This window comes from Rattus rattus, chromosome 18 (assembly GCF_011064425.1).
Source record: "Rattus rattus isolate New Zealand chromosome 18, Rrattus_CSIRO_v1, whole genome shotgun sequence".
NCBI classification, from domain to species: Eukaryota; Metazoa; Chordata; class Mammalia; order Rodentia; family Muridae; genus Rattus; species Rattus rattus.
In genome coordinates, this window is record NC_046171.1 from 25,270,081 (window position 1) to 25,293,563 (window position 23,483).

Sequence of the window (23,483 nt, forward strand, 5' to 3'; positions counted from 1 at the left end):
TAAAGAGTAGAGGAAAAAAAAAAAAAAAAAACCAAAAACCAAACTTGTTCATTGCAGTCATTCTGAGAAAGAAAGAGAGCTCAGTTGAGCACATGTAAAGTCAGGAGTTAACTGGAGTATCAAGGAGCTGAATCCACTGCAGACAACACTTTTCCTTATAGTTTATGATATTTATTTCAATAAAATTTTTTGAGCACCTGCAAAGTAAGAGTATGATACAGTTTTATACCTTTTCCTATTGTCTTGCCTAACTGATGCACAGAATACTAATATTCAGAGCACATGGGGCCAAGAATTAGTTTTGCTTATAATATAGCCACTGAACTACTTATGTGCATTCTGATAACTTAAATTTTAATTTATTTTACTTGTCTGAGTATTTTGCCAGTATGTATGTCTGTGTAGCATATGCAGGTCTGGTGCCTGGGGAGTTCAGAAGTGGCCATTGGATTCTTGGAACCAGAGTTAAAGAGTTACAGATGGTTGTGAGCCACCATGGGGGTGCTGGGAATCGAACCCAGGTCCTCTACAAGAGCAACCAGTGCTCTTAAGCACCTCATGGATTTATTTTTAGGTGAAAACATTTCACTCAAGGCAATATGAAAGCACTCTATTGTGTTTTCTCTTACACATTATTTTTATTGATAAACTCTCAACTCTTCTTTAAATAGTCTATACTGGGGTTGGAGTTAGGTCACAATTATTAGATGTTTAGGAAGTCATGGGTTATGTTTTAGTAATTAATTATTTTAGGTTTTTGACTTGGAATGCCATCCCAACCCTCATGTTAGAGGTCCTGTTACATCATAAACGAGGTATTTCATTGTAAGAAAGGAACGGAGGAAGTGAAGGAGATGCCCTCCCATGAGGACAGATACAATTCTTTGAATCCAGAAGCTGAGGCCCGCCTAGGCCACATGGGCCAGCAGTGCTGCGATTTGGACCAACACAGGCACAAAGCCAGCCAGTCCTGTCGTGGAGCGGGCTTGTCTAAACTCACAGTACAGGATTTAAAGAAGCCAGGTATCTCAGGAGGTTCTCTGATGCTCCCCGAGGACACAGGAAGTCATTCTTGAGAGGTCAGCTGGAAGCCAGGGAGCAGGAACTACTCCTCCCAGTCGATGGTGATGGGGCCGCCTGTCAGTGTCTGGCTCTGCAGCCCAGCAGAGTCCTCGTCTTCACCCACCTCACGACGCACTCGCCGGTGGCACCCCTGGGCACAGCGGGAACGTTCATCCAACACCCCACACACAAGGACCCGGCAGTGTAGAAAGACCTCCTGAGGGGGTAAGGACAGTAAAACAGCAGCGTCCACTGTCACTGTAGGCGACAGCAGAGAGCCACCCACAGTACCAACCAGAGGCGACAGGGACCATTTTGTATTTGTGGACATGAAGCTGAGACTTAGGATAAGAAAATTGCCCAGTCCACACATTAGTGGCTGGAAAGGTCCCTTAGAGCATTGTGGGAGAGAACGCGCTCTGTGCAGCTTTCCTTGGGCTGGGTTTCAGCACTGCCAATAGCAGCAAAAGCTCGATCTTGTCGCCCATGCCCTCTTGGGATAGCCTCTTGCCATCCCGACCCATGTGCACACACGCTGTTAGGACACTTCTTCACACCTGCTTTTCTCATGTTCACAATCCTAAAAACTGCTTACTGTTCCATTAAATTGATACAGTGTGGCCCCCTTGATTGTATTTATTTGAGGCCTCCCTCTGTCCTCTTATGAGCATGGTATAAAACATATCCAGCAAACTGTTCTGTTTCTGCGAGACCGATGGACATGTAGTTAGACAAAGATCATGTGTCAAGTTAGTGATTATGTATACTGGCAGTAACATGTGTGTGTGTGTACGTGTGTGTGTGTATATATGTGTGTGTATGTGTGTATGTATATATATATGTGTGTGTATGTATATATATATGTGTGTGTATATGTATGTGTGTATGTGTGTGTATATATGTGTGTGTATGTGTGTATGTGTGTGTATGTATGTATGTGTGTATATATGTATGTGTGTGTGTGTATGTATGTATGTATGTATGTGTGTATGTGTGTGTATGTGTGTGTATGTGTGTATGTGTGTATGTATGTATGTATGTGTGTGTATGTGTATGTATATATGTGTGTGTATGTGTGTGTATGTATGTATATATATATGTGTGTATGTATGTATATATGTGTGTGTATGTATATATATGTGTGTGTATGTACATATATATGTGTGTGTATATATGTGTGTATGTGTATATGTATGTATGTGTATACATGTGTGTGTATATATGTGTGTATGTGTGTGTATGTGTGTATGTATATATATGTGTGTATGTGTGTGTGTGTGTATGTATATATGTATATATGTGTGTGTATGTACATATATATGTGTGTGTATATGTGTGTGTATGTGTGTATGTATGTATGTATATACATGTGTGTATGTATATATATGTGTGTGTGTGTAAATATGTATATAAATTTTACCATTGTTGTTCACTTCTTATGGCTTCGAAAGCCTTATAATTTGTAGTTTCCCATAAATTCCATATAGAACATTCCATGCTACGAAGTTGTGTCCTATGATTAGCATTCTGGGTTCTACCCTCTCCCCATTCCTGTGCTGTCTGTCCACGAGATTCCTGTCTAAATCCTGAACTGACAGCAACACTGGCTTTTCACGCTAATCTGCCCACGAAGATCCCAAATTGTGGTCCTGTGATAATCTCTGTGTGGGGGTGGCATGGGGCAGGCAATTGTAATGTGTGTGAACCCCGACTTTCTCAATGCTAGTTTAACTATATTCTCCCAGAGGTCGTTCAGAAGCTAACCACAGGCTCTTAAAATGTCAATGGACCAGGACAATGAGAAGGAAGGCTCAGGCATGGGGTTGTGAGACAAAGGTGTCCCGCTTACCTTGTGGTCTTTGCCCACAAACTTGAAGACGGGGACTTGGAAGTGCTTTGCTAGGTGGTCCCTGGATGAGTACTGCTTTACTGAGTCATCGGAAACACAGCTAAAAGTAGGAGAGACAGCAAGTCAGACCTGATCGCTTCCACAGAGGCAGCAGACACCCGCAGCCAAGGCATTTGGCCCAAGGAGAGGTAAAGTGGGTGGGGTGTACTGGGCTGCACGCCAGCCTTGTGAGAAGAAAGAATAAATGGCTTCCTCTCCTAGAAAAGGCATCTTCAGGTCTCCTCAGGGCTAAGTATGATGTCTGACCCTCCATTCACGGAGCCTCAGAGAGCACAGCACCCCCTGCTTGGGTAAGGGCTCTACGTAATTAGAAGCACTGAGATGTGCTCTTCAGAGAGACCGTTGGCTAGTAACGTTGTCTTTCCATCTGTGACATGTTGTAGGAATCTAGGTTAGTCTAGCTGTTGGTCTGAGAAGGCTCTCCCTTGATTTAACACCTACTTCCTGGACACAATCCCCCGAGGGTGGACAGAGGTGACGGGGCCATCTGCACACATACGTTTAAACTTCTTAGGTGACAAGTAGCCTCCAATGATTCCATTCCCTCTCTTCCCACAAGTAACAGCAAGTCGCTATTTTACAGTCTGTGTCTTAATCTTGGTTCAGTTTGGCTATGAGGTGCCTGCCATGGTAAACTGGGGAAAGGACTCATTAGCTGACACACGAAGGCCATGGCTTTGGATATCAATGCACATTTTCTCCTAAGAAGCTAAGGTGTGATTTGACCCATTCTCACTTATTTTATATCTTCGTACATGTACATACATGTGTGCACACACAGAGGCACACACATACACACACACACACACACACAGAGAGAGAGAGAGAGAGAGAGAGAGAGAGAGAGAGATTTTATATGTATAAAGGGAGAAACAGCAGAGCTGGTTTGAACGGTCTGAACCGAAGGTGACAGTCCTTTACCCAGAGTCTAAATGACAAGTACATGAGCAGACTTCCCAGCATGAGACAGCACTGACTCAGCAAATGTAAGAAATGACTTCTAAAGCTGACCTCATTGTATTAAGGGTCAGAAACCTCTGTTCGGGGCACTGAGGTCAGGGTGAGAAGGGAGCTGTGGGGGGAGAAAAGCAAGACGCTAAAGTGAACTGGAAACCTAGGAACTGGGCAACAAGGGGAGGGAAGGACTAAAGCCCAAGGAATGTTTGCAGACACACTACATCCCTCCCCCATCTAGGAGGCTGCAGTTCCTCACTGCCCGAGCTACTTCCCAGCTGCCATTTAGGCTAAGGAAAGAGGTCTTGGTATGAACTAGGGGAGCAGCTGGGTTCACTGACACCATCACACACATCCAGGGCCTTTCAGCGACGCCACAAAAATCTCCATCTCTTCCCTCTAGAATCCTCCCTTTCCAGTCCTTCCCAATTCACTTCTCATTTCTATGCATGTCTGTATGATGTCTGTTTGTGCACAGGTGAACATGTGACATGCGTGCATGTCTGAAGGTCAAGGGTCAATATCTTCCTCCGTTGCTGTCCACCTTATTTTTTGAGGCAGGGTCTCTCATTGACCCTGGAGCTCATGGATTGGGGAGACTGTTTAACCGGGTGAGTGGGCTCCTGGATGCTAGGAATCTGAAGTCTTCTCTATAGGGCAGGCATTTCACACACTGAGCCATATTCCCAGCCCCCACCATCAAACTTCTTGAAAGTGGAGTCTGCACAAGCTGTTTCCGTGGCTTCCCACAGCCTTGACTCCTAACACATAGCTCCTCCCTCTGAGCAGGCTGGTGGATCCTACTCTTAGGGACATATGAACAATTTGCTATTCTCTGTCTATAGTTCTGATCGTGTTCTTGAGACTGGCAGACATTTCTAGTGGCCCATCAAACGTCTTAGATATTCCACGGGTGTTCCAAGTGAAAAACTATTTATTGGCTTCTGACCAAATTCAATGGTATCTCAAATTTGTGTGTATGTATGTGTGTGTGTATATATATATGTGTATATATGTATGTATATGTGTGTGAAGGTATGTATATATATGTATGTATATATATGTATGTATATATGTGTGTATGTATATATATGTATATATAGTAGTATATTATATATGTATATATTGTAGTATGTTATATAATATGTAATATATTATGATAATATATTATATATACACATATACACATATACACATATACACATATACACATATACATATATACATATATACATATATACATATATCAGCACACACACACCATCACCATCACCATCACCACCACCCCCACGACCACCACCACACCAAAGCAGCGCTGCGCTCACCCGTCCCGGATCAGGTAGTACTTGAGGATTTCGTCCACCTTCGCAGTGGGCGTGGCAAAGCAGCTCTCTACCAGGCTCTCCAGGCCGCTCACATGAACCAGGGGCTCGATGCCAAAGTAGAGTGAGTCTCGAAGCTTGAGCGTGGGCAGAGTCTCCCGGTACGGTTCCTCGAACTCGTGGTCCTTGAAGATCTCCAGTGTGAAGGGGAAGATGCCGTGGTTCCGGCTCCTGATTTCCAGTGGGGCGTTGCGCAGGTTGGGCACGTACCCTTCTGAGATGGTGTACAGGCGTGGGAACTCGCAGGTCACCGGGATCAGCAGTTTGCTGGTTCGAATGATGATGTCCCCGCTGCTCCCAGGGGTCTGCTTGGGCAGACCCGTCACGAGGTTGCTAGCCACGATTTTGTCATTCACCACCTGTGCCGGTAGAGGGTGAAGGGAGATTGTGAAGTTTGTTTCTAGTTACCCCTGTCCTCCCCTTGACATCCTCCAAACACCCAGTCCGTCAAATGTTACAGATTTAGTTCCTTAAACCGGAGGGGCTTTAGCTCTGAGTGTGTTCGTTTTGAGAGGGGGCTGTTTATGTTGCCCGGACTGGCCTGAACTGGCCTCAAGCAAATCTGCCTGAGCCCTTCCTCTTTGTTGGTTAGTAGGACATGCAGACTGCTAAGCCAGCGGACCGGCTACTTCTTGGTCAACCCAGGCGTCCTTCTGGTGCGTTAGTCAGGAGAGCTGATCTAGGGAGATCATCAGTGAACCCCAAGCTCACAAGAGGACAGTGCCACATGTTCTCTGGCAAGAATCCTAGATCCTGTTGCACCGATCAGGCTAGCCCTGGATTCGTCCCGAACCTGCACCCATACCAGTATGGAGGGATTTCAGCTCTTTACCCCAGAAGTGTTTTTATTCAACCATGAGGAAGTAGTACCAGGCAGTTATGGGGCTATTCTCTCAGGCTCTCCATAGAAACAATCCACACGGCTCGCCTGAATGGGGAACCCCTATTCCTCCATAACTACCTTGTATCGTACCCAAAGTAATTAACCCCTGCGATTCATATATCAGGACTCATAAACAAATGATCATTAAGACCTCTGCCCTGACCTATATCCTGTATCTGTGTACATCCATCTTGCGCGTTGTGGGGTCAGAACTTCATTCAATTTTGGGGGACTCAAACCTGCTCTCTTCCAAGCACCCAAGCCAGGCCTTGGAAACAATCTCTACCCCGTGTCCTTTCCAGCTTCATTTTCTGCTGAGGGTCCCTTGCAGTGCAGTTGCTCTGCCTGTTCACCTTAGCACGGACCTGAAGAGTCCCCTGAGGTGGGGCTCCTGTGTTCCCCATCACCAAGGCCCTTTGCCTCTTTCCTTGTGTGTATCACACACAGTCGTACCCACGTCCAAGCCACAGCCCTCTCAGGGACTCCTAGAATCCGTGTATGTCCTGTGTCAGTCAGCCCAGCCTTTGTTTACATTTTGTATCTTGTCATCTCAGGACTGCTGTGTGCTTCCTAACAGACAGGAACTCATTCCACATTCCCTTCGGGTTTTCAGCGTTGGGGGGGTGGGCGTGTGAGCGTGTTTGGAAAAGAAAAACATTAACCTTTTACCTCAGCCCGGATCAATGTCTGGACTCATTCACCTGTCGTAAATGAACCACGGGTCCCCTAACCCATATCATCTTAGCCTCCAAATAGCTGACTGCAGGGTGCACCCTGCCTCTTGCTACTTCTGGGATTGATGTGAGAAAATACCTTGCATACGGATGTCTCAGGGCTGTGCATGAACAGGGATGGCAGAATTAGTCATTCCATACCTCACCGTTCCAGGACCATGGCTCGGGGCGGCAGATGTCTTGAGCTCAGTTCTTTTGTGTGGACCTATCGTACCCTCTGTCAGCTACCTCCCCAAGTAGCTTTGGTCACTACCTAAGCATCCTCTAGGGGAACCTACGTCGACCACGGTGCCGCAGGTCTTGAGGGAGAAGACGATGTTGACGTGGGTGCCATTGGACACTCCTCGACAGGAGGTGTTGGTCAGGAAGAGCTCCAGGCCTCCAGCCAGCTCCCGGGGGACACTCACTTCAATGGCGCTGGACTTGCACAACACAGGGACTGTGTGAAAGGGATTCTGTTAGAACAGGAAACCTGGCTCCGGGGAAGGCTAAGGAGGCTTCTACGGATGCTTTCTCCTCCGTGCAACCTGCACTCTTAGTTCTTTCCTCCAGGAAAGGGCTCGAAGCAAGTCGATGAATGTGATCAAGATCCCTAACGCCGGAGATCGTGGTCAGTGATGCTCCTCAGATCACACATTCTTTTGAACAGGAAATAGTGTGGTTAAGCTTCCGCTCAACAAACGCCTGTCCAAAGTGTGGCTGGCGTGACTCCATGGGACGGACGAGACATCGTAAAGATGAACTTTAGTGCCCACACAATTTACTAGCAGCCTGGAAAGACACCGCTGACATAGCCCGGGAAAGACACTGCTGACACAGGATTAAATGGAACAACAGAGCTACTTTGTTCTGACCATTAGTTACTGCCCCATTAAACAGGCAATAAACAGTGTTCACGCACTCTGGAAGCCTTCCAAATTGTCCTTGAGCTACTCAGTAAACTGTAAAGTCAGACTATAAATCCCACTTTAACTTAATATTAAAAAGAAGTCGCTTTTCTGCGGCGTTCCTGCACTCATGTTCTCTCACCCCACAAACATCCCAGAAGGGTACTGCCAGAGTCCCGTCTGTGAACACACATCTCGGCATCGAGACGGACAAAGAAATCAGACACTGGTGCTGGTCAGTGTTTGTTGGGTGATAGGGACACCAAGAGCTGGGGGACAGTTCTCAGAACACTGTTGATGGAGAAGAATTCAGCAGTCATCACTGTTGGAGTTTGGCTCGGCCCCTGAAACTCTGCGGAATAAGGACTGGATGAATAGTTGTAAACCGAGGAGCAGTTGCACTATTGGCTACAGAAATCAGAGACCAACTCAGGGACAGTCAGTGAAGCAAAGTTATCTTTTCTTGACAAGAGAGAGAGAGAGAGAGAGAGAGAGAGAGAGAGAGAGAGAGAGAGAGAGAGCTCTTCCCATTCCTGTTTGAGACAAGTTCTCTCTGGTAGCTCAGGATGGCTTTGCTCTCTCAGGCAGGGTTCTGGCCTCCACCACCCAAGTGCTGGGACTACAGAGTGAGCTGTCACACCCTGGAGGGGGAGGGATGGGCTTGGGGGAGGGGATGGGGGAGGGGTTCTCTGTTGAACCATTCCTGACTGGTGACTCAGGAGACACTGGGTGCTCAGACAGTCTTCAGAAAGATAAGACTTCCAGTCTGGGAGGAGGGAAGGCGAAGGTGGGAGGGAGGACCGTGTGTGAATCAGAAGGGAGTGAAACCTGGCCCTACCTTGGCAAGTGTGGTTATCTTCGGACAGCACCAAACCCCGAGGACATTCGCACTGATAACCCTTCTCAGACCCAAGGCAGGAGTGGCTGCAGCCGCCATTGTTACTGTGGCATCCTTCGATGTCTGCAGAGGGAACCCACAAAGATGAGAGTCATCCTTCTGCAGAAATCCCAGCATTAATCACTAGAGAGTATTCTTAACTCATGACGTAATCCCCTGTGGTCTCATGTGGTAAGTGGTAATGAGGCAAATCCACAAAAATGTTCATTAAATGTTATGACTGCCAAAAGTAATCTCCATCCTCAGCCACACTTACTGAGGCTCTCCCGGCATCTTGTAGAGTGTCTTTCTAGTTTTCTCATGGTTTTTATGATTATGGTGAGGTCATAAATATGTACGAGACTAAAAAACCATTTCTTAACTGTTGTAATATATGTACACATAAATTGGAATTTTAGAGGCCTATTGGTGGATGAAAAGAGAGTGAGTAAAAGTTCTTCTGGACCAGCTGGGTCAGAGTGGCTGCGGTTGGAGCACTGGCGCCTCTCCTAGACCCTCTAGGAATAAGAGCACCGGATATAAAGGTCTTCAGCAGGCTGGGGGCTGCGGAAATACCTGTCACAGTGTTTGCCTACCATTCCCAAGGCCCAAGTTCCACCCCTGCCCCAGCAGGTCGGTGACCATAATCTCAACACCAAAATGACTTTCGTGGGACTCGGACATTATCTTTTAGGTTAAGGGCTATCAGATTCCATCTGGTACATAGGTATACATGAAGATAGGGCACTCATATATTAAATAAATTAAAAAATAACAAAGTTATAATGAACTTATCTTTATTACCTGCTTAGGAACCCACCTATAATATTTAAAAATATTTATGAAGTTTGTGTGTATGTGTGTGTGTGTGTCCGTGTCCGTGTGTGTGAATGTGTGCATGTATGTGTGTGCATAGCAAAGCCACAGTGTGTGTGTGTGTGTGTGTGTGTGTGTGTGTGTGTGTGTGTGTGTGTATGCAACTGTATGTGTATAGAACAGCCACATAGCAAAGACACAATGTATGGGTCTGTGTGTACATGTGTGCAACTGTGTGTATAGGAAAACCACAGTGTGTGTCTGCGCATGCTTGCATGTGTGTGTGTGTGTGTGTGTGTGTGTGTGTGTGTGTGTGTGTGTGTGTAGCAGAGCCAAGCAGTGTGTGGAGAGCAGAGGACAACTTGTGGGCACAGTTCTCTTTCTCTGGCTTGCGGGTTCTAGGGATCAAACTCAGGTCATCAGGTTTGATGGCAAACCCTTACTGCTGAGACATCTTACCAGACATAGACAAGCCACATTTTTCCATTAATTAATTTATTTATTCACTTTATATCCTAATTATAGCCCCTCTCTGCTCCCAGTTCCCCTTCCTCTGAGAATGAGGAGTCCCCCCACACACTCCCCCTGGTACCAACCCACCATGGCAACTCAAGTCACTACAGGACTAAGCACATCCTCTCCCACTGAGACCAGACAAGGCAGCTCAGCTAGGGGAACAGTGTCCAAATGCAGACAAGGAGTGAGGGTCAGCCCCCTCTCCAGTTGTTGAGGGCCCTGCATATAGACCAAGCTGCACATCTGTTACGTATGTGTGGGAGTCAGGGGAGAGGGAGCTAGGTCCAGCCCCTGCATGCTCTTTGGTTGGTGGTTCGGTCTTCGTGAGCCCTCAAGGGTCCAGGTTAGGTGACTCTGTTGTTCTTCTTGTGGAGTCCCTATTCCTTCCAGGTTCCTCAATTCTTCCCCCAACTCTGCCACAAGACTTCCAAGCTCTGTCTAATGCTGGCTATGGGTCTCTGCCTCTGTTTCGGGTGAGCTGCTGGGTAGATCCTCTCAGAGGACAGTCATGCTAGGCTCCTGTTCGTAAATCCAGGGTGCCAGTCACAAACATCATAGCCTGAGGCTCCAAGGACGTTAAAGGAGGAAGGCAGGCCTGCAGTGTGTCCCTATTGATCCTTGTAGAACAGCTCGCACACGTCCCATCCCCCCACGCCCTACAAATTGGCAGAGGTGGCTACTGCATTCATTTATGTCCGTCTTACACAGGGTACCTGTGTATCCAGACCAGAAGTGACAAATGTCACTGTCAACAGTGTATTATTGTGACAAGCCAAGCCATATATTTTTAAAGGGTATATACAGTTTGTGGACTTTTGAAATAGTTGAGGTTATAGATAACAATGTGGAAGAAAATATATAAATATGCTACTGTACTATGAAGTGTAAAAATCACCGGGATGGTGGTACACGCCTCCAACCCCAGAACTTTGGAAGCAGAGGCAGGCGGATCTCTGTGACTTCTAGGCCAGCCTGGTCTATATACTGACTATATATGTACTCCAGGCTGACCAAGGGCACATAGTGAGACTCAAAAAAAAGCGTTAGAATCAGCATTAATGGTTTAGTGCTGAGATCATACCTGAGGCCACACCTGGCTCAGCAGACACTTGGCTCCCTGCCACCCTCAAAATGACCTTTCCTACGTCAGTTTATCTCTCTAAGTTGCAGTTTCAATATTTGTAAGATGAAGAGGTAACCCTAACCTCTAACCACACTGGGTATTTTCAGGTCTAAAAATGCAAAACAAAAAATAGGTCCCCTCCAAAAAATCCAAATTGCCTTAAAGGATTTAAGCCCCTCACGATGGTGGAAAGAAGTGTTCAGGGTAAAAACATCTAGCAATAGACTGGGGGGTCACTTATATTTTTCCTCTTTTCCCTTTTTTCCTATTTATATAATAAAGCATTAAAATTTACTTAAAAATTTAAAAGTATAATTAATTTTTAAAGAGCTATAACCATTTAATAGCCTCACTAAAGAAACAAATACATTTAGCCTTTCAATAAAAGTTAAATGTTATAAATAGAAACAGTATTCCTAAAATACTGCTCATATAGACACATAAAATCTTTATCATTTCTAAGTATTTTTTAGTTATGGTTATTAGGTTTTGAGATTATATGAATATTAACTATAATGGTCTCAATAATGTGTTCATGAATCATTACAAATGTTCCTCATGAAATATTTTATTAATATTCAAATATGCTAAAATTATTATGTAAAACTATTAAGATTTAGGGAGGATTCCAGACATTCTTTATTCAATAAAATTCAAAATAATTTAGCTTCATTATAAGGACAGCAATTTAATACTCCATTTAATGATTTCTGAATTAATAATGCAAACTTTGTAGGGTGCTCCTCATAAATTTTTCTCTTTGGGATGGTATCTTATTATTTTGAATGTGACAAGAATAAGATGAGCTCTTATATATAGATTATAGCTCTATTAATAAACAAGTTCAATGCTACTGAAAGATGAATCATGTAGCCTTTGTACATAACAACAACTATTCTATTTACCTTTCCGTGACAGGCTCTGCCGGGAGTGTTAGGGCAACTCAGACTTGTGAAAGCAGGTGTGAGGTCACTTTAGCTGTGGTGAGGACATGACCAGAGTCCCACAGAACAGTAGCAGATTACTGTCATTACTCATAAAAATGTGAAATGTTATAGCTATTAAAAAGCAATAGAGTAACAATAGATACTTTTATTTCAATTCCTTGCAAATACATCAGTAAGGTGTTGGTTACTAAGCTGAGCACACAGCAACTCTGTTATTAAAGGTAGGTAATAGGGTCAGGGAGCAGCTAAGTAACAGGTGAAGAGCCCTTGCTACTTTCCCAGAAGACCTGGGTTTAATCCTCCCAGCACCCACATGGTGGCTTACAACCATCAGTCACTCCAGTTTCCTAGCCCCTGTGGACACCAGGCACTCAAAGTTTTAAGTAGATCATTTTACCTCCAAAAATACACTAATCTCCCCAAAGCAAAGGAAAAATAATTCAATGTAAAAGGAGTTTCTCCAATTCTCCGTTTTCTTTATTTGCTTGGTTGGTTTGGTTTTTGACAGATGTTTTCTCTGTGTAGCCCTGGTTGCCCTGAAACTCCCATCCTGAGCCAGGATGGCCTCGAACTCAGAGAGATCTGTCTGCCTCTGCCTCTGGAATGCTAGGATTAAAGGCATGGGCTACCACCACCTCCTTTCCAAGTGTTTTCTTGAGTTTCTAAGCCAATGAGAATCACCGGTGCAATTTGTCCAAATTGTTAATTCTGAGGTCCCATCCCAGCCCGTCGAAGCAGACTTCCCCGCCTATAAGTGGGGGTTGGGTGGGAGCCCAGTCTCAGGCCTAGGAGGGTTGAGAACCTGGGCTGCTGCCTGCCACTGTCAGCTTCTGGCCAGCAGTAGCTGGCACCTAGACATTACTTAGCAACATGGTACCTCAGCCTGAATCCAGACCCACCGGTCAGAATCTGCACCTTAACAAGATCCTATGGGATTTGTGGGTACATTTAAGTTTGAGGAAGTGGGTATTAACCCACTTCAGTTTCCCCACGATGCTCCACTTCTCACAACACCCCCGCACCCTTCAATCTTGAATTCTGTTCACAGCTTGAGCACCCTCAGTGCCCCTGAAGCCCTGTAATCATTTTCTTAGGCTGACAAACTTATTTTCCTCTACCGCCAAGCCAGCTTCCCAAATGTCAAAGAACAAGCCCGTGGCCCACTTTGGATGCTGGGTTCGGATCCCCTCCCCACCCACTCTCACCTTCGCAAGTCTTTCCGTCGCTCCTGAGCACGCGGCCGACCCCGCATGCGCAGCGGTGTGAGTTTTTGAGGTTCACACATATCTCACTGCAGCCACCATTGTTGTGCTCACACTCATTTTCGTCTGTAGAAGGGAAACCCACATCACTGTCACACCGTTGAGCAACCTTACCCTGCCCACAGCCCCAGAACAGAATCCCCTCCCCTGTGTCTTCTCAGACGCTATTGGGTAGCCCCACGCCCCATCATGCAAGAACCAGTATAGTCCAGTCTACGGGCCTGGTCTCCCTTAACCAAGCTGTTAGCTCATCTATCTTCTGTTCATTTGTCCTCTGTCAAGCAGAAGGTGCCCGAGGACTTGTGAGCTCCTATCCTTTAGGGTAGAGCTGTGGGACTGGCAAGATGGCCCAGCAGAGAAAGGCGCTTTCTGCCAAACTTGACAGCCTGAGTTTGGGTGGAACGCACAGGGTGAAGGGTGAGAACGGACATCTGGAAGTTGTTCTGTGACCTCTACATGCATGGCACAGCACGTGGGCACACATGCACAATAAGTACATAAATGTAATAAGGTAAGGCCACGGGGGATGAGGTTCCTTTTGTGTGCTGGGTACACTTCTTTATTTTTTTTTTAAGGAATTCCACTTTCTCCAGTAAGTTCATGAAAAACTGTTCTGTGCAAGGTTATAGACTGTGTTTAGCTTTACAGCATAGAAAGAACTTACAGTGAAGGACTATCTAGTAAAACACTGTGTGAGACAGTCTTTGGTTATTGCATGGCAAACTATCCTGAAAACCAACTTTAAAGATTGAAATAGTCTCATCCCAGCACTCAGGAGGCAGAGGCAAGCGGGTCTCTGTGAGCTGGAGGCCAGTTTGTCTATACAGGGAGCTTCAGAACAGCCAAGGGCTATACAGTGTGACCCCGTTTTTTAAAATTCATGTTCTCACATTATATTTAAGAAATGGTTTCTAGTTTTTAAAGCATCTGATGAACTATGTGTGGATTCTTGTTGTAAAAAAAAATTAAATGGACAATAAACACGGATCTCTCTCCTTCTACAGAGAAAAGGGAACCTGAGAGTAAAATGTGTCTTTGTTCTCAGGAAGGAACCCGGATTCAGGATGTGAGCCAAGGGCTGGAGCTTAAACGATCACTGGGTATCAGATGAGCTGTGTGGAACTCCCCTTACACTCAGAGCCCTGTGGAGTTGGCAAGATGGCTCGGCAGATAAAGGGGCCTCCTCTCTTATGGTCTGGGTAAGTTCTAAGCAAACTCTGGCTTATTGGATGTTCGTTCCCCAGTGTGATGTTACGAGGTGGTGGGCCTTTAAGAGGCGGGGCCTATTGGAATAGTGAGGGGCATTGCCATCGAAGGGAACTGTGGGATCCCCTTTCTCACTGCCTTTCTTTCTTTGCTTGTGTTCTTGGTTGACCATCTTCTGCCAGGTCTTCTCTGGAGCTGAGCCAGTGTTGGCAACCTGCCTGTGAGCCTCCTTGAACTAGACTTCCTTTTCTTCATAAGTGTCTGACTTATGTCTTCATAAGTGTCTACTGAGCATCAGCTCTTTCACTAGACTAAGAGAGAGACCACTGCATATGTCAACAAACTTCAGAGTAGAACTCTGCCACAGTAGCAAAGAGGAGGCTCCCTGCAGGAGCCCTGAAGGGAGAGGGGTGCACTTCCCTTGCCAACAGTGGAACCCCATGTCGGTGCGCTGCAACAGCAGAAGCATACACTTCCCGCTCAGGATGTCAACCTTGAGTTGAGAAACTGATGTGCAATCTGACCTGAGCTACAGACACCCTTGGAGACCTGCTCTGGAGTTGAGCATCCTTGGAGGAGGTGAGAAGTGGGGAGAACCACAGAAAACCCTTAATGGTAGGTGAGGGCTTGGCATAAAACATTGCAACAACAACAACAAAACAAAACAAAACAACAACAACAACAAAAAACATTGCAACAGCTTATGGTGGAAGTGGATAGGCAAGATCTAGAGGCTTTGAACTGGAGATAAAAGAATAACCCAGAGAGCCATACAAGCACTTTTTTTAAAGAGAAAACAAAACAAAACAAACAAACAAAAAACGAAAGAGGGGAAATGAACTAAATAAGGGAAAGCCAATGTTTAGAGCTTGCAGTAGAAATACAAAACAAAGCAAACAACAGTAGATGAGAGTCTTGTGTAGCCCAGGCTATCCTAGAATGCACTCTGCAGAAGAGGCTGGTCTTGTACTCTTGGTCTTCATTTTCCACAACATTAGGTGAGAGTCTCGTGTAGCCCAGGCTAGCCTAGAAGGCACTATCAGAAGAGGCTGGCCTTGTAATCCTGATCTTCCTTTTCCACTTTCCAAGTGCTGGTGTCCCAGCTATCTGCCACATGCACTGGGCCCTGAACTTCACTCCACTACCCGCACCAGAGAGGGCAGGAGGCTAGCAGCTTCCTTGCAGAGGTGAGACCATACCCATGCTACGACTTCTTTCTGGCCTCCATGGTAAGCCTCCATTTTTGCTTTTGCTTTTCTGTGAGGGAGAAATTAACTTCTACTTATTTAGGCTCTGTTGCTTGGGGCTGTTAGTTACAGCTAGTGGAGGTATCTTGATCACTAGCAATTCCTGCTGCATGCTAACACCCTAGAGAAAATGCCCCGCATGGAGTGGGGTATCATCTGTAGGCTAACTTTAAGCACTGATACAATAATTCTGTATGGTACAATGTTACACATACACACAGCAATAATAAGACATAGAGACAGGGCAGGAAGGAAGCAGGCTCCCATTCAAGCAGCAGCCACTGAGGATGACAGAGTGTGGTGGAAACGTTCTCACAGTGAGAACGTTTAGCTCGAATACCAAATTTTATTTTCACCCCCTTTTTTTTTTCAAAAGAAAACAAATTTTAATTACAGTTCCATCTGGGTACATGTGTAGCTACTTTGTTATTTTCTTACTCCCTTCTCTTTGCTGAAAAAAAGCTAATTTAAAACAAACAATTAAGGGCTGGAGAGTTGGCTCAGCGGTTAAGAGCACTGACTGCTCTTCCAGAGGTCCTGAGTTCAAATCCCAGCAACCACATGGTGGCTCACAACCATCTTTGATGGGATCAGATGCCCTCTTCTGGTGTGTCAGACAGCAACAGTGTACTCATTTACATTAAATAAATAAATAAAATCTTTAAAAAAATAATAATTGGGGTTGGGGATTTAGCTCAGTGGTAGAGCGCTTGCCTAGCAAGCGCAAGGCCCTGGGTTCGGTCCCCAGCTCCGAAAAAAAGAAAAAAAAATAATTAAAATTGTCGGGCTGGTGCTGGCCCCCTAATGATCTTGAGGCCCACTTGGCAGAGAGAACCAACTCCAGCAAGTTGTCCTTGACCTAGCACATACACAGTAAATAATAAATGTAACGAAAAGTTTAAACTTGTTTCATTTCCATGGAAACTAAATATAAACTAAACTTGACATGTGCTCCTAGACACAGAAGTCTCCCTACAGTCATCGCTCTAACGTTTGTGGGAACTTGGGGCTTCTGATAGGCAAAGACTTAAGGAACAATGTCAAGGAGAGACAGGTATGATGGCGTGCCACCTTTGATGCAGAAAAGAAAAGGTCAATGAATAAACATATATTTCCATTTTAATATCTGCCTGAAGAAGCTATGCATGAGACAACAATACACGCCTTTGGAACCAACTGTGAAATAACCTTACAGTGTATCTCAATTTCGACCTCAGATTTTCTGTTTTTGTTTTTGTTTTTTGTTTTGTTTTGTTTTGTTTTTTCTTTTGAGTCAGAGTCTTGCCTATGCTGCTCAGGATGGTCTCGAACTTACCACTCTCCTGCCTCAGCCTCCTGAGTGCTAGAGCTACAGAATGCACCACTCCTTAATGGAGGCCAATTTCCACCAGAAACACTTCATCTGTGTTCACAGTTAGTAAAAACGGACACTTTTACTAACTTGTAAAATTTTAGTCATTTGAGTTTTCCCAAGCATTTTTGGTTGTCAATGACTGGATCAAAAGTCAGTTTTCATATTAAAATTTAGTAAATTTAAGAGCCGGATCCTCAAGCACACTGGCCACTTTTCAACGGCTTCATAAGACAGCAGATGGTGTGGTTGCAAACTGTCCCTGATCACACCATGAGCTTGTCCTGCGCTTTAGTTCTGATCGACAAAGACAAGCTCAATTACAAATGCTCAGAGATGCACTGGATGTCTCGTCGATCCTGAGGGTCACTTCTGCCTTGTGACTAGTTCTTACCGAAGCAAGTCTGCCCATCTGGGCCCAGCGAGGTTCCCGGAGAGCATGCGCACTCAGTGGTATCCAAGCAGCTGCCATGGCAATCCTCATCACAGATGTCATAGAAATCTGTGGAAGGACAACAGTCACTTTCTGTGAGTGTTGAGGCTCAGAGGACCCTGTCTTTTGAGTTGTCTCATGAATGCAGGCATGGGTTACAGGTTCCTGCCATTTCTCGTGTCTCACCAATGGAGAGACAACATGGACAGTGTGGTTCTTTCAGATAGCCAAGCCCAGCTACAGATCTCAGGCTCATGGTGGCCCGAGGACTTCAGCAAGCTGAACACGTCAGTGCATATGAGTTAGGTGCTCTGGGTTAGGTCATGCTTCACTGTGGACTTTCCAGAATGTGCACAGGAACTGGGAACACCAGCTTCTGTGGGCCCTGGGTTTGAGCTCTACTGTTAAGGGTGCTTATGAGGTCCTCCAGATTTTGATGGCATTAGGGATGTGATGAAATTCACTTTGAAGGTTTTATTGACACTAAGTTGCCTCTTCCTGTTATATATTGGGTCTAAAGGGCAGTGGGAGCAAGCACAGAGCTACCATGTAGATGTTTGGGCATCTGTCTGATGTTCATCCATTGCTCCTCTCTCAACAGGGAGATGACTGAGGGTTCTTCCATACTCAGGAGGGTGAAAATCCATCACTTTTAACCTTACAGTTTTAATGAAACAAGCATCACAATAACTGGGATTCACATTTCTCTTTAACGCCATCCATGGCCTTGCCGAGGAAGGAAGAGAGCACAGGAGGGTACTTACGTCCACAGTAGACGTGGAAGCAGACGCTGGGCTTGGCCAGACGATACACGTAGTAACCTCCAGGGCAGGCCTTGACCTCCACCGTGGTGTTCCACAGACAACAGTTCCCTTTGAAGCTGGCACAGGCCTGGCGTTGCACAATGCCATCCCCTTCTAGGGGGTGGCTGCCATTGAGCCAGACAGGTGCATGGGTCCCGCAGTGATTTTCTGGTATGCAGAAGGTGGGCATGGCGTCCCCTGCCATACCTGTGAAGCGGTACCACTCCCCATCCATATGGTTGTCGCAGAGAGGCTGACTTTGGGACTCATCGAACTGGTGGTCAGTGTTCCTCCAGGGCTCATTCAGACTGATATAAGCAGAACAAGGATCTAGGGCTGGGGATGAAAGGGACCCAGAGACATCCGGTGATGTTTCAGATCACAATGCAAACGGCTACATCTACCTCAGTGTGTGTGTGTGTGTGTGTGTGTGTGTATGTGCGCGCGCGCGCGCGCACGCACATGCATGTAAGATATCAAAGGTGTACTTCCTTAGGAACCATTCGTTTTGCTTTCTTTAGACAGAGTCTTTCTCTGGCTCATTGACTAGGCTAGACTGTCTGGCCAGTGAGCCCTAAGAATCCTCCTGTCTCCACCCTCACTGTTGAAATTAGCAGTCTGTGCCACGTCTGGCACTGTAACAGCTTAAACTTGCTGTGCATGGCCAGCACCAGAATGAGTGGACAAATGAACGAGTAAATAAATCAATATACCGAGGGGATCACGTGTCTGGGGATCTAGGAATTTTGATACAAGGATGGGAAGAGATGGTGTGGAAAGGCATTTTGCAGTTCAGCTATGCAGTCATGGGAGAGGCCCTGTTACATGCAATTAGGTCCTCAGTTTCAGAAATTAAAAAAGAAAAGAAGGCCTTGCATTGCCTTTGCAGAAACGGCTGTCAGGTGTTGCATCAGTATGAAGTTTGACTGGATAAAGAATGTGGAAAGCTCACTCCACAGAAAGGGAAAGGGCCCAAGGCACTCAGCCAGTTGCTTTGAAATACACAGCAACCTGGCAAGAGGACACGGGAAATAACCTCACGGTCTGGGGCAAGAAGTGGTCAGGACATTGCACTTTCTGAAAATGACATTTGCAGAATTGTAGGTAGCACAAGCAACCTTCTCTTCAAGTTTTGTGAGTTCCTTCCAAAGTCTTTAAAATGCTTCTGAGCTATCCCAGCTCAGGGCTACCTAACCATTCAGTGTTCCCTGAAGAGGAGGAGATGTCCTCAAATTCCCTCTCTTCTCCAAGGGGGCAATCTCGTTTTCCCCTTTGGCTATGGCTCTCCAGTGAGCAGGGCTTCCAGAGCAATTTCACAGATGATTATAACTTCATAGAAATATTTCACTCATCTTCCTGTCTCTAATTTTACAAGAAATAGACACTCAACCTTTAATGGCATTGACAGCAACTCCCATAATGACTATTCCATGATTTCTAAAGTTTTCCTTAAAGTTAAATGTCACTCCTTATACTGTTGAAAAGTTCAATTGCCTTCCTCTTGTAGAGGAACAGTGTTGTGAAGAAGAGAGACTGACCCTGTATGGAACGCTACACAAACACAGTCACTGGATGTTTGCCAACAATAAATTCTTCCCCCTCTTTTAAATGCCCATTCTGTGTCAAGTCCTCTTCTTACTCTCAGTGTGGAGCCAAGAATGTGGCATTGCACACACTGATCCTAATGAGCTCGTACATCCTCAGCGCCAGGGCTTGAAAGAGAACAAGCCTGTGTGCTCCTCTCCAAGTCCCTCTCCCCCTAGAAGGCTCAGTGGCTCAGCAGAACACTTAGGGGCATCTTCGGTCTCCTACAAAGACCAACCATGGGGCCTGAGCAGACATATTTGTGCCCTATCTTGCTATGCTGGAGGCTGTTGTACCAGGAGGCCCTGTACACTGCCCAGATCACAGTCTTCACAGTCCCTGTGCCTTTGCTGTGTCTAGAAGCTCCCCTTCCCCTGCTGCTTACTGCCCACCTCCTCTTTCCTGTGTCCTAAGCAATGGGCCACTGTTGAATATTATTACCTCAAGCCTATGTTCACTCCCGTTGTCTTAGTTTTTATCTATAATGTTCCCTTCCCAAGATCCCAAACAGGATATTGCCATACACGTAGCTTCCGTAACTCCTCAGTGTCCAATCTTTTGTTGTTGTTGTTGTTGCTTGGTTTCTGTTTTTCAAGACACGGTTTCTCTGTGTAGCCCTGGCTGTCCTGAAACTCACTCTGTAGACCAGGCTGGCCTCAAATTCACAGAGATCCTCTTGCTTCTGCCTCCTGAGTGTTGCAATTCAAGGCTTATGCCACTATTGCCTGGCTTCAAACTTTGTATGTATGTGTATATGTATGCATGTGTGCATATATGTATGTGTACATATATGTACACAAATATATGTATGTATATACTTACACATATATCTAAGTATATATATATGTGTGTATATATATATATATACACATATATATATACACATACATACACACTTAAAGGTGCCAGAGCACGGCCCAAGTTCCAGCAGAGAAACCAATCTAGGACAGTCCCACCCTGAGCCACACAGACATGCCCAGGAGGATGGCTGTGTTTTGCTGTCTAGTTTTTTGCCAAGCCTGAGAGAACAGCTGTTGAGTTGCTTGGTTTGTGCAAAAAGTCACTCGTATTTTTAAAGGTCAAATTTAATACTTGTTTTACCCAGGTCTGTACCCTTCGTGGGGACAGAACATTTGGTCCCTTTTATTCACTAAGGAAAAAGCTCTACTCTCCTCTCTAAAAGAAACAAAGTATCATTTCCATACTTAATGTTGGAACTCTAAAGTCCTTGCGCTAGACAGAGATGTAATTTCTTTTCACACATACTCCAAGAGCTCATGGGAAGGTTTTAGAGAAAAAAGGTCTTCGGACGTCCGGGACACTCAGGCAGGCAGCTAAAGGAGCATCACCAGAAACCTTCTGGGCATGCATCCGGGTGGGCTTGGTGACTGCTATTTTACACAACCACAGGGCTGGATTTAAGGCCCTGTCATCCAGTTCTTTACATTTGGTACGCAAAAGCAAACAGCAACAAAAAAGTACACTGTAAAATTTTTGACATGAGACTCACCCACGGGTGACTGCAAGGTGACGGTGGTGAAGAGGCAGGCGAGCAGCAGGGACAGAGGCATCTTTCTGATCCAGCTGCCGGAGCGGAGCAGAAGACGCCTGTGACAACAGTTCTGCCTTGCTCTTTTCTCAGGCACTTAGAGAAAAGTATCCCTCTGCACTCTTAGGAAGAAACTCTGTATCAGCACTGGCTGGGACCTTGTGGGACAGCGGAAGAGGGTGAGTGGGACAAAGCATCTGCTGCTCTGGCCTTGACTCCAGATAGAGCCCCGCTCTTCACTGTCGCGTGTTTTACTGATAGTTTCTTTAGAGGAAACAAAAACCAAAAACCCCCTCACCACCCCTCATCCTCCTATTGTGTAGTTTTTTCCCCCTAAAGAACCTCCTGAAATGGAGCCTTCCTATCTTATCCAGAAGGGACTCTCACTCAGGGACGTCCCTTCACGTCAAAGCTTGTTTTGTGACTTCTAGGAACTGAGTTCCTGATGCTGCAGCCATGCCATTGTGTGGCCTCCTGCAGCCGGAGCAGGGCAAGCCGCTCAGTTAGAACTGGGTACTGGAGAATTTTCTCAATTTAATGGGCCAGGAGCTAATAAGAACACACACACACACACACACACACACACACACACACACACACACAGAAACACACACACACACAGAAACACACACGCAGACATAGACATACACACATAGACACGCATGCTCTCACACACAGACACACATAGATTCAGACATATATACAAAGACACGTAGACATACATACACAGACACACATGTAGTCAGAGACACAGACACACAGAAACAGACACAGCAACACACACACACAGACATACACACACAGACACGCAGAAACATACACACACACTCACATACAGACATATATACAGACACACACACATACACACATACACACAGAGAGACATACAGAAACACACACACAGACATAGATATAAACACATAGACATGCACGCTCTCACACACAAACACACATAGACACAGATACTCATACAAAGACACACAGACACACACATACACACACAGACACACACACTCACATACACAGACACATATACAGATGCATTCACACACACACACGCACTCACACACACAGGAGGTAGTGAGGGGTCTGTAAGGGGCTGGTATTCTCTTGAAGAAGATTGCAGATGTATCTTATTCTGGTCTCCAGTCTCAAACCTTTACTTGGGCATTACCAACCCCGGCAGTGGTATCTGGTGGTGCCATGCTGGGGTCCTTCTCCATGGAGCAGAGGTGTCAGGGTTTTTATTTAACCAATTCTCACACTAAAATAGCACTAGGGACTTAAAATGTGAAACTACCCATTAATTAACAAGATCCTAGAAAGTTTAAAATTACCTAGAGTTTTACTTTTGATCAAAGAAGAAAACCATGAGGACCAGCACACTAGACATCACCAGGCCTGGGTGTAGTAACTTCAGATGTGGGGTTCAAAGGTCAATGGTATTCTAGGCTGTGGGCACCCAGCAATTACCCTAAAAATACAATGCAAAAGGGGCAGATCAGTGGGGTGGGCTAAAAGTGTGTTAAGATCTATTTTAAATAGATCTGAGGGAAATAAATTCTCTTTCCCTGTTCAGCTTTAAAAGCCCCAAAGCCTGAGCTTATCCCCACATCCCCTCTGTACCTGTGTTTGTTTTCTGAGTAAACATGTCTCTATCAACGGGTAAAAGAAGCCTGCTTGGGGAAGGCAGCCCTTTATGGTCTTAAACACTTTTTCCAAATGACCGTGACGTTCTTCTAAGGGCTCCATTTCCAGAAACTATTAGTGCTTATTATCGGATTGCTCGTTTCTAGATTGTGATGGTGAATGGAAGTGGAACCGGCTGGAGTCTCCGGTAGACAAGGGGTTGCATGGGTCTAACTGTGCTACTTCCTGTCCCTTAGGACCCGGGCAGCTTGACCATTAGCGCCGTAGGCTGTGGTTTGATGGCGGTGATGGATGACCGTGGGACTCCA

General features: G+C 45.6%; 1 protein-coding gene across 1 annotated transcript; it reads right to left on the reverse strand.

The window, feature by feature from the left end:
- Positions 1 to 610: 610 nt before the first annotated feature.
- On the reverse strand, positions 611 to 21,653 carry Oit3 (oncoprotein induced transcript 3). Its single transcript, XM_032888834.1, has 9 exons — positions 21,487 to 21,653; positions 18,354 to 18,728; positions 17,551 to 17,658; positions 13,296 to 13,418; positions 8,650 to 8,772; positions 7,203 to 7,363; positions 5,251 to 5,666; positions 2,912 to 3,011; positions 611 to 1,279 (listed from the first exon to the last, which is right to left on the reverse strand). Exons 1-9 carry the CDS (start codon positions 21,545 to 21,547, stop codon positions 1,106 to 1,108), a joined length of 1,641 nt encoding a protein of 546 aa, XP_032744725.1. The 5' UTR covers positions 21,548 to 21,653; the 3' UTR covers positions 611 to 1,105.
- Positions 21,654 to 23,483: the final 1,830 nt, after the last annotated feature.